This window comes from Montipora foliosa, chromosome 9, assembly GCF_036669935.1.
Source record: "Montipora foliosa isolate CH-2021 chromosome 9, ASM3666993v2, whole genome shotgun sequence".
Taxonomy (NCBI): Eukaryota; Metazoa; Cnidaria; class Anthozoa; order Scleractinia; family Acroporidae; genus Montipora; species Montipora foliosa.
The window spans coordinates 33,723,143-33,735,642 of record NC_090877.1 but is presented as its reverse complement, the minus strand read 5'-3'; the positions used below and the strand labels follow the sequence as shown (position 1 = coordinate 33,735,642).

Below are 12,500 nucleotides of genomic sequence, written 5' to 3'. Positions count from 1 at the left end.
CAGTTAACGATTAACTGTAAAAAGAGTTAATTATTTACAATGCTACTAACATTACTAATTTAGTTAAACATATAAATAATTTAAAAAGGGACTAAAATCAGAAGTTATCGTCAGGACTGGCACACTTGACAATTACAGCTCCCGTCCAATAATCCTTTTATGTCCATACCTCGGATTGCGTGTTTAAATGCTTCAAGGCTCGTTTTTTGACTTAAGTTAATGTTTATTTTACTCCATAAATACGGTCCTAAATATCGGATACTATGTTTGCCGTATTTTGTAGTGTTTACCCTAGGGATAGGAAAATCCTTGTTACGTAAATTGTATTTACTATTTGAGATAGGGAAAATGTCAATTATAGTCTTCGGTACCAAATTATGTTTCACTTTATACATTAAAATTAAAATGTCTTGTAGTCTTCGATTTTCTAAACTCGGTAGTTTTGCCCATTCGAGGAGCTGCTCGTACGTTGCTGTTTTATTACTGAATACAGCTCGCAAAGCTCGTTCCTGTACCCTCTCTAGCTTCTTAGTGTCTGATGCTCTGCAAAAATGCCAGACCATGTGGCAGTAGGTTAGATTCGGTAGCACCCCAGCCTTGTACAACTGAAGCAAGGCATGAGTAGGAACCTGTTTTTTGAGTGGATTAAGAACACCGACTTTGCTTCCTGCTTTCTTACAAATATCACTTATGTGTGAACTATAGTTCAGTCTACTGTCAAGTGTCACTCCAAGAAGCTTAAGGGAAAGTTTAGATTCGACATTCTCACCATCAATTGTGATATTAATTGCTGCAGCTTCCGTATCCCTGTAACACAAAATCATTGCACCATACTTTTTATGATTGCCTTTAAGATAATTCTCATTATACCATCTTGATATAACTACACCCTCGTTTCTATGAGTCTGCTCTACTTGGGATATTGATTCAGCAATAACATAAATCTGGTGGTCGTCGGCGTACATTGAGATGTTTGCATCCGTTATTTGATATGTCAAGTCATTTTGAAATATATTCCATAGCAGAGGACCAAAGGATGAGCCCTGAGGACATCCTCTTCTCATATCCTTCCACTCACTTACCACTGAATTTAGTTTTACCCGGTTTTGTCTATTTGTGAAATACGAACGCATGAGACAAAGTGCTTGCTCTGAGAACCCATATGCTTTGAGCTTATTGATCAATAAGGACGGTTGCAATGAGTCGAAAGCTTTACTCATATCGGTGGAGAGTATGCCAACAACTTGTTTATTGTCCATAGCTGATTTCCATTCTTCTGTCAGTCTGATAATGGTTGTTTCGCAGCTGTGCATTTTTCTATATGCTGAAATGCTAGAGTCGAGGATATTGTCAAAGTGCTGATAAACTTGCCCACTCAATAATTGTTCATACACTTTATCCACTGTGCTTAAGAGTGTCACAGGTCGGCAGTTCATTTCATTTAGTGGATCTTCATTTTTAAATACAGGACACCATTCACGTTTTTTCCAAGCATCTGGCCATATACCTGAATCGATGCTTGTATTGAATAGCATTGTTAATGAATCTGCAATCCCTGTAGAAGCAAGCTTCAACATTTTAGGTGTAATAGAATCCCATCCACAGGCTTTTCTAGTGTTCAATTTTTCCAATGCAGATTTTATTTGAGCACTCTTTATCTTTCTAAAATGAAATATTGGTCCTTCCTGTTCATATATACCAGTTTTAATGCTTCCTATAATTGAGTGTTCAGACAAATCATTCTCATTCAACATGCTTGCTCCTACACCTCCTATAGCATCCGCCATGGTTGCAAAATAGTTGACCATTATGTTTGATACATTTCTCGGATCCTTTTCAACTTTTCCATCCACTTTCCTAATGTTGATATCAGATCCTTTTTGGCGCTTGTCACTTAGAAAGGGTCTAAAAATATTATAAAAATCATAAGGCTTAGAATTAAGATGATCTGCCTTCTCCTCCCAAAACTTTTTAATGGCTCTCCTTCGGCATTTTGTTGCTTCATTCCTCCATTTCTTCTTTAGCTCCCAATTTTCTTTAGTTTTATTTCTAGCATACTTTTTGGCGTATTTCCTTTTTCTCCTGATGGCTTGTTTCCATTCCATTGTCATGTAGGGTACATCAACTTGCCTGACCCTCATTTTTCTCATGGGTGTATGGGTCTCTAAAATGGAATTGAAAAGTGCTTTCCAATAATTCCACTTATCTTCCATTGTGTCAAATATGTTCATCACCCACCAAGGGGCATTTGTAAGTTCTTCATTAAACATTTCAACATCAAGGGATTTCATGCTCCTAAAAGTGATCACTTTCTTGCGATGTTACAAGTTTCAAGCCTACGCGCCGTGGTTGCCGTGCTGGCCGCACAAAAAGCAACTTGCTTTCATCTCTTCGGCTGGTCGAGAAAGAGCTGAACTCAGTCGAATCGAATTAATGTCAGCCTGCTGAGTTTGAGAAGAACGATAGTGATTTACATATTCCTCCATCTCAAGAAGCTGACTTATCAAATATTCAGATTGTCACCTCTTAAATACTAAGACAAAGGACTATGTACGTTCCAAAGCTGATGCTTGCAAATGTGAAGTTTCTTGTACCAAAGATGAACGAAGTTCAGGAGTTTATTCATTGCAACAAGATCCGGCAAGATTTTCGCACAGGTCCCTACTTCATTATGCATACGCTCCTTTGTTTCAAGAAAACAATAGCGATAAAATTAGACTTCCTTTGGGACTGTGGCGCTTTGTTCTTTCTTCTTAGAGGTTTTTTTCTAAGTCTATATGGACCGGTCGAACTTCTGACTGAAATACGGAAAACTGAACATTTTTGCCTGACATTTTGGCACTTTTTCTGCAGTTTTAGCTATTTTTTAATTTTAGAATAAACGAAAAAAGTGGAGTTTCAAGCAATCACTGTAATATAGGGTTCCGATTTTCATACATAACAAACAGACCAAATAAAATTACTGTTATCACAAAATTACTTTTTTTTTCTGTTTGCGAATTCGCCGAAGCACTGCAAAGTGTATGTTTTCTTCCTTTCCCATATAACGCACGGCAATTTCAGGATTTAGTGGGCTTTTGCTTTTTATCGCTCTTGTATAGATCGGCGCAATATGCATTAAAGTTTCCCATGAAGGATGCCCTGCACCAATCTGACTGGAAGCGTTGCACACTCTTCCATGCAATGAACTTGTAAGTGTGCCGCAGGGAGGAATGAAGGAAAGCAAAGAGCACAGATCACAACAATGCTGGATACATTTAAAACTATCACAGGGACTAACTTTAAGCCTATATACAGTGTCTTTAGTCGTAATTAGTGTTACGGTTAACATTATTAAAGGGATGGGATTGTTTCACGACTAGTAAAACAGGGATCTCTGAACTGTAACCTACGATGTAGTAGGTGCTTTGCACGGCACGGCACGTGTATATAATTACTTATAATTGTTATGTAAATAGTCAGCCAAAATTCAAAATAAATATCATTTTCAAAGTGTGAATAAGCAACTTGACGCGTTAGCTCAGTGGTCAAGAATAGTGACAAGTAATCCAGAGGTTTACAGAGGGTTGGCGTTCAAGGCAAACTGCGAATGACGTATCATTGTAACACCAGAAAAAGCCGAGCGGGATCTGGAAAAAAGGACAGGACGAAGGGATAAATAGAGGAAAGCTGGTCCAAAAAGGAGCAACCGTGTCAGCGATACAATACAAGACAAGACCACAGGTAACCCAGGCTCACTGAGTGCGTCACGTAGGTATTAAAATATAGAGAACATACGAGGCGAAGTTTAGGTCTGAAAATTTGCTAGAAAATGGTAATAAAAATCGATAAAACTTACCATGTGGTGAGCTGTTGTTGTCTTTAATACGTACACGAAGTTTCGGGGAAAATGGTCCCCGTTCACCTTCCTTCATAATATAGTGACAAGGTAGGAGACGGAAGCCAGCGTCGGGACTCCGATCGACCCAAAACAAGCACGATTTTTTCCGCGAAAATCAAATCCAGTCGCTAAATAAACACGCCAGGTTCGTGGAATAGGAATTTCTCTAAGCCATGAATCCACTGAAGCATCTCCAGGTAGCAACGCGGAGCCACCAGACTCCGTAAAACTTGTAAGTTAACCTGCTAAAATGGCGGCCAGAAAGCGTGGTACTCACGAAGTGCCCAATTCAAAATGGCGCTGAACTCTGGACGCCTGGTGACGAGTATAATAAGTCTCCCTTGAGGGAGGGGAGTCCCAAATTGCTCAGTGAGTTTTGTTTTTAGCAATTTGGGACTCCCCTCCCTCGAGGGAGACTTATTATACTCGTCACCAGGCGTCCAGAGTTCAGCGCCATTTTGAATTGGGCACTTCGTGAGTACCACGCTTTCTGGCCGCCATTTTAGCAGGTTAACTTACAAGTTTTACGGAGTCTGGTGGCTCCGCGTTGCTACCTGGAGATGCTTCAGTGGATTCATGGTTTAGAGAAATTCCTATTCCACGAACCTGGCGTGTTTATTTAACGACTGGATTTGATTTTCGCGGAAAAAATCGTGCTTGTTTTGGGTCGATCGGAGTCCCGACGCTGGCTTCCGTCTCCTACCTTGTCACTATATTATGAAGGAAGGTGAACGGGGACCATTTTCCCCGAAACTTCGTGTACGTATTAAAGACAACAACAGCTCACCACATGGTAAGTTTTATCGATTTTTATTACCATTTTCTAGCAAATTTTCAGACCTAAACTTCGCCTCATATGTTCTCTATATTTTAATACCTACGTGACGCACACATTGAGCCTGGGTTACCTGTGGACAAGACAAGACAATACATACTTAATTGACCGCTCCCCACAGGGGCTTTTCAGGGCCAATGAAAGACAACGAAACGACGGAACGAAACAACAACCTCTGTTGAGAATCCCAACTGGCCGGGGGCAAACCCGTTGGCTATTTAGAGAGAGAGAGAGAGATAGGGAGAAAGCGAAAGGGAGAGGAAAATGAGATCCATTTTTATTCATCCCGGAAGTACAAATTAGCCATGTATATATTCGATTCCCTTTGGTGTACGTATTGTTCTACAAAAAAATAGCGCGAATGCATAATTGATTTATTCTGCATGGATAATTAAGTAGGGTCCTGTACGGAAATCAATCGCAAGATCTGCTTGGCCTTTATTACTGAAACTTGGCTCAAAGAATCGATTCCAGAAAGCGTTGTTAACATCCCTGGTTTTACTATCATACGTAGGGACAGAGTTGTCAACAATCACGGTGGTGTGTGGTACAAGGTCCTCCAAGAACTTACGTGTTGCCAAGATCATGAAATCGTTTGGCACCATCTGAGACCTGCTCGTTTGCCGAGGGGTTTTTCCTGCTTAATTGCTGGTGTCGTTTCTGGGGGCAATTTATCGAAGGGGTAGACAAGTCTGACTGTACACACTTGAAACTTGCTTGTTTTCCTTGACTTGTTTTCCAAGCTTGTATTCCAAGCTTGTTTTCCAAGGCGTCGTAACCCCGGTACCCTCGGTTCATATGGTTTCCACGCTCAAGGCCAAAGCTTCACCCAGTTTTCTTTCATTTCGAAACCCGGACGCTTTTGTAGCTGGGGAGTTAACCTAGGTCAAGGTTTTTTATTTCGTGTCACTAAGGGTAATAATGTTACCCAGGAGCCTTTTACCGGTTCTGCAGTTCATGGCAGATTAAAGTTCTATCTCGACCTAATTCAACCTAATGATGGTGAAACGTCTCACAGCTCTCGTAGTGGCTGCTCCATAACGCTTTCTTTACCCGGAGCCTCAAAGGAAGCGGTTGCTGACCACGTCGGTCGGGCTAGTACGAAGATGGTTGACCAATACAATGACCTGAGCAGCATTTTACGTCCTGATGCTCCAGCTGCGTTACTTTCTGCGGAAGCTTCTGGCTCTTCGTGCAACGTTGCTATGGCCTACGAGCCCTTTGGGAATGTTTCTTCTTTTAAGCCTGTTTTTCCATAGTTTTTCCCCTCTGTGTTAATGCCTTTGCTTCATTCTGAATTAAGATTTGTTCAATTCTGCAAGCTTCGGGTCTTTCTTTTTTCTTTTTTTTTTGGTGCTTTTTGAGTTATGGGAGGAACATGTGTTCGGAACCCATGGGAATCATGGATTTTATACGGAGTTGCTAGGAAGGGCTGAGTCTCCCATATCTTATCTAGTTTAAGGCATTGTTTGCGGATGATCCTAGTGAGAATATATTACTATTTTCCATTTACACTGTCAAGAAAACTTGTCAAGGAAAACATGCTGGTGTAAATGAGGCTTTAGGCGGTTCCTGTAAGATTTCATTTGGCAATGGTTTTCGTTCTATGAGACTTTAGATTTGGATGTGTGATCTATTTTTCTTTCCAAGAAGATAGTTCGTCTTGATAATGTACTTTTGGTTTCTTGGTGTTGATTTTCTCATCTGTTTCAGTAATGTGAATGTGACCTTTTGGCCTCACGCTTGTGCATCATTTAATTCTAGTCTCAAGCGATATGCTTGTCAGTGGTACATGTAGAAGGGACTGATTCTACTTCTGAAGGCTTTGACCCGGGTCCAGGGTCTTTGTTCTTGAATGCCTGCATGGATAGGTACGTAGTGCCATGTATCAGTGAGATAGCTGGATTTTTAAAGGCTTTGTTTGCCTTTTTTGTGCTTTTCTTAGCAGATCGTTGTGCTCTTAAGAGGCATTTTTCTGTTTTGATCACCTTCATTTGTTTCACTCATTCTTCTGACTTAGGGACCTTAAGATACTAGACGTGGACTGCATAATATCTGATTCACCGCACTTTGAATTATGTATGTACAGTGGGGTTCCTTTCGAAAGGTAAATCACTCAAGCATATCGGAAGGTGAAAAGTAAAAGATGCATAAAATGATCAAACAGACATAAACATAGGCGTACGGGCACGATCCGACCTGGGGGGGGGCGGTGTCCTTTTTGCCCGAAAAAATTACACAGTGCCCGAATGTTTGATTGTTGAAATCCGTTTTTTACTGCCTCAAAATGTACGAAAGAAACATTCGTTTACAATCCTTAAAAGTCATAAAACTGTACGTATTCGAAACAAAGAGTTTTTAGAACCTCACATAAATTTTATGCAAAATAAATTGCTAACGCTTAATTGAATATTTACCTGAAGCCTCGTAGGCTGCTTGAACTCACCTTAAAAGTCCCTTTGATCTGAAAAAGTTTCGAATGCCGGCGTCGCCCAAAGAGTCGATGGTACAGACCACGAAGAAACTTCGAAACTTTCTTTCATCTTTGATCTCTCGCGCCGCCTTAAAAATGGCGCGAAAGTTTGGCGCGAACTGCAGCAAATGCCAGCGATCAACAGATCAGCAGCCGAGCAATTCAAATGTTTTAAGATCAACCGCAAGGACTTACTTCAAAACAAGGACTTTAATATCTTTCAACTTACACAAGTAATATTTTTATACTTTGAAGTGCCCCTTTTTCATATTTTTGCCTTATTTATATATATTTTGATTCCATCTTTTATCGTTTCTTTATTGCCCGAATTTTGAGCGTTCTGCCCGAAAATTTCTGAGACTGAGGGGGCTGCCCCCCCCCCCCCCCCCCCGGCTCGTACGCCTATGGACATAAAATGGTAAGACTTGCATGTTGAATGAGCAGTAGCACTTCCGAGAGTAATGTCGCAAAGCGAAACTTGAATGGCGAATCGCTACGATGAAATGTGAAACAAACATAAAATGCGAAAGTTGAATTTTGGCGGGGATATAGAGCCATAGTTTTCAACGTGGAGAGGAAGGTTTTCACGGATGTCATTTTCCTGAAAGCGTTTAGCGTATAGTTCTTGTTTTATCCCACGTAATGTGGAGCAAGTCTTTATCCATTAACAGAGGCACAAAGTCGGGCGAAATTGCTAAATGTGATAAATCCTATTGGATCTTGAAAATAAGTGCCATTCGTGGCTGCTGATTCAAAATGGCTGTCGTAAATTTGCAAGAAGAACTTACTTATGTAAGAGGCTCGGCCTCTTCCCAAGCCTCCCTCGGTCATTTTATCTGTCACGCAGTCTAAAGAATTTATTATGTTTGAACGTCGAACCGCAAACGGGTAACCGCAAACCGCGGTTAGAGGTTCGCAGTAAGCTCTGATCTAAAACTCAGTGATTACGTACCAAAACATGAAGTCACCAAAAGACAGCCAAATTGTTCTCATTTTATTAAACTATGTTTACAGGTAAAGAGTAATCACATACTGCTTGTTTATTTAGAAAGATTTAGAAAGTTTCTTTCAATATTATTTTACCTTGACGGATATCAAGGTTTATTGTGAAACTGTCTCAGCGCATCGAAGTGCGGTCGAAAAAGGGAAATATGGTTGGACAAGCACACGGAGATTCAGAATTTTTCCATCAAACGTTTCCTTTTTTCATTTGGTTGCTACGGGATGTTATGCTGAAAATCCCACGAGACTACAAAAACCCTAAGGACTACTTCCTGAAGGAGGTATATCTATCCTGTTAACGAACAGATCTTTTGTCATTTAGGATATACACGAAAACGAGCTTGTTCACCTGTATTATTTCAATCATAGTGACCATGATGATCTTTTATTGAAGGTGGGTTTGTTGTGCTACTGACTAATTTTGTTCTACTCCTGACTGAAGGACTTAAGAAAAATCCATTTACAAAAAGCATCCATTGTATTAACTTTATAATACGCCATCATCAAATACATCCTGATAGAAAACACACGATTTTTTCTTCGACATATTTTTAGGTTTTTAAATGTGAAGATTCACCGGCTGCCACTGAACAAGGACAAAAGGTGGCTGAGAGTATTATACGCTTTTTCCCTGGTTTTGAAGCGTTTATGCTGCCCCCACCAACATTGGATCCGGAGAAGTTGAAAACCATAAACGATAATAAAAGTGAGATGAACCCCAAGTTCTTCAGTGGAATAGAAGAATTCAAACAGTTGCTGAGATCCATCGTGGTTCCCAAAAAAAGCTTTAATGATGGAGAACTGGTTACTGGCGAGAGTAAGTATGGTTGGTTCAAATAACTTATATAAAAGTAATCATCAGTACTGGTGTACGCTCCTTCATTTCCCTCGGAGACGGACGTCCGAGAAAACAGGTTGGGGTGTTTTGCGTACCATGCTGGGAAATTCAAACTTTTGGTGTGTGTATTTTTGGTTGTGTATTACATGTCGTTTTTTTCGGGAATCACGTGACAAGGAATGACGTCATGGATTTTTGGCCAGAGAAACGGTGGGGATCCGCTCTACAAGTGTCCATGTTGGAAAATGAGGTGAGGAGAGATGGATTAGGTAAAATAAAGAAGGACGCAAAGGAGGATGGATGACATCATCAAACAGGGGATTGGTCGAGGGGGATGAGTCCTAGTCCCCTCACGGTTCAAGCGGAAAAAAGAAGCAAGACAAAATAGGATCTTTTGCGAATAAAACGGTTTAATGAGAACAAAAAGAAAACTATGAACAAACCGGAACGTGTGAGGCGACCAGTCAGTATAAAATGCAGACTGTAGACTGTAGACTGCAAACTGTAGACTGGGTATAAAATCCAGACTAGGCATAAAATGCAGACTGCAGACTTAAAATGTAGACTGAGGCCTAAATTGTCGCATCGATATATTTTCAATCATAGGGTCACGCAACAATGTCGGTCTCGTTTTCTGAGTCGCGAAAATTCATAGATCACCTCTCCAATTCTCATATCTTTGCGTTACATCAAAACACCTTGCGAATGTGTTGACGTCACTTTGAAAGTCAGTGTGTCATCATAACATCTGTGCGACCGATTTCGTAACTCGTATTTAGTATGCATGAGTGAAAGTTTGAAACGAGAGGCCGCTGTGGAAAATAGGAGGAAGGGAAAAGATGTCCGACATATCGAGCTAAGAAAATGAAGCAGAACAGATTTTTTGGGGGAAGGGGTGCAAGGCGATTGCGGTCTCTACGGAAAGTGGAACGCATACTTTCTCAACGATTTTTGTGGGGCCTTCAGCCAACAAAGGAGACTAATGTTGCGAATGCGCGTCATCACCCCGAAAAGCTCTTGAAATTCAGTCAAATTCATTTGAAACTTGGGAACATGAGAAATGGCGAATGTAGTGCTGGCATCGTTAATATTCGTCGCATGTTTCCAAAAGGACGGCACACAATGCATGCAAAGATAATGAGTCATTTGAAAGACTTGGGCATTACCTTATCTTTATGACCGATACTGGTTCAATATAACGGGAAATACGGCGAAAAATCACAAGTGAAGCGAAGATGGCGAGTCAAAAGTGTGGCGATGAACTGCAGAACTTGCAAGGAGCAGAGGATAGTTTTGCCTTCCTGGCGTTGTTTAATAATAAGGTAAGTCGGATTTAAATTGAAATGTGAGTTTACATTCAAAAGTATCGGTAAACTGGCGTTTGAAGCGAGGACAACGATAAATCAGCTAACAAGATGGAGTCGAAAAATGGCAGCCCACTGGTGAAGAACATCTCAATTCGCTATAAAGCTTCCCAACCTTGAAATTTTGAACCACATGGTCAACGTAGAGTCGGGAATTGTTCTGGAGAAGAAATAGGACTGATTTTGAATCGTGAAACGAACAGATTAAGACGAGATGCAAGGCTTTACTTTCCGAATGTTCCAGATTATTTAAATTTCCTTGGCAAAAAATTTTTTTATTTCCCTTTTCGAGACTTTTGTCATAGGCCGTGATACGGGAATTCGCGCCTGCTGCAGTAAGCCCAACAACCAAAGAAAAAAATTGAGTAATGAAATTGTAATTTAAAGTGGCAAGGTTCAACACAGCAGGTTTCGTGTGATACGGTTTTGGCTACAAAATGGCTCCAAATCTGGTTATGATATCATCTCAATCTTGCCTTTTGCTATTGTCTTTGACTTGGCAAACTTTCACGTGTGAAAATTAAACCACTGAAAAAGTATTAAATTTGAAGCTTTTGTCAATTTGTATTTTGTCATATTGCTTTAAGCTGCGAAAGTTTCAGGTTGATGAAATGACGCGCACAAGTAATTCTAACTCGGAGAACGAAACTCAAGTCGGCAGCTCATGCGTTCTCGTGGCCAAATCTTAGAAAATAATTCGTGATACGGGAATCGCCTTTGACAGCCGGCACACAAATATCAGAAGAATAATTTGATTTAAACAGTTTAAATTTAAAAGTGGGAAGGCGCACGCAAGCTACCAGCAAAGGGAGCCTATTGTCCTATTGAAATCTGTCACTTCGAGCAAGTTGGACGTCTCCTTAATGCTACCCAGCGATATCTTGCCTAGTGAGTTTCGAAGCTTTGCAATAAATTTAAAGAAATCCCAGTCATTGTGGATACATCGTAAACTAATTTTGCAGGGGAAAAATGGAGATGGACACTGGTTCATAATGAAATTCTTTGTTTGGTTTTTGGTTTTTCTCAGGTTTCAATCAGCTATTGTTTTTTTAGTATTTATAGACCGAAACTCACTAACATATTTTTACTCGATAATGACGTTTACCTAACGTCGAAACGTCGTCGCTTTTTTAAACATTTTTTAAATCTTAAAATGATTTTAAGAAATGTTTTATCCCAATTTTTTATAGTTAAATTTATTTATTTGCACAAAATTTGCTCATATAAGGCGAAGTACTATTTACATTTGTATAAAACTGCTTACAACAAGAATATTAAAACCCGAAAATATTACAGAGAACATAACATGCACTATGCCACCAATAGAAATAAATGGTATATAGTCAACTGTACTAAAAAAGGAAAGACTCCACCACCTCAATCGATCTAAGACAACATTCAGGAACATTTTAACTCGGAAATCTGCCCAAATTAATTGTGCATGAAGCCACGGACGAAAAATCGATCGCGCGAAAGTGAAAGAATTAAAACAAAGCAGCTTCTACTACTGAAATACCGCCATTCGGAAAGAAGAAAAGGTGTACACGTCGCTGCTGCTATAAAAATCCCTGGAGCAAGTAATCGAACAAGACATCTTTGGCCGCCATTTTGTTTGTTATTTCGCGCGCGTGCGTGTGAAAAAACTTGGGTACAAGCAAAACCATCAACCAATCAGGCAAAAGTCTCCTTTGTTACTTCAGCCTCCACTATGCTACCGTCGGTGGAATTTATTTGTTTTCGTGTCGCGATCGCAAGGTCATCTGAAAGGAATTTTGAATCACGTGTTGCAAATTGCTAATCGGCCATTTTATGCCTTCTTCTTTGATACGCACATGTAAATTGCGTTTTTGTTCAAAATAGACATAGAAAGGCTCTAGAAAGGCTCATAGAAAGGCTCTAACAAAGCAAGAAGTTACATCCCGTGATCTTGGGTATTTGGAAGAAAATAGAATTTTCATCAAAGAAAGCTCTTCAGTGATTGCCTCAAAGCCAAGAAGTACAATAACTTTAAATTTTAATGGACTCGGTCCGAAAAAGATGTTTATGAGAAAAACTGAAGTGAGCCAGGTAATTCATGTGAGACCGACTGGAGATTTGCTTGTAAGGAT

The 12,500-nt window shown here is 40.1% G+C and overlaps 1 protein-coding gene across 1 annotated transcript in view; it reads left to right on the top strand.

Annotated features, from left to right (window-relative positions):
• Positions 1-12,500, top strand: part of LOC137971742 (guanylate-binding protein 6-like) — a 45,073-nt gene that overhangs the window by 25,242 nt on the left and 7,331 nt on the right. The window contains exons 7-8 of the mRNA XM_068818518.1: positions 8,288-8,471; positions 8,746-9,007. Of these exons, the coding sequence (XP_068674619.1) occupies positions 8,288-8,471; positions 8,746-9,007 (446 nt within the window). The remainder of the gene's footprint in view (positions 1-8,287; positions 8,472-8,745; positions 9,008-12,500) is intronic.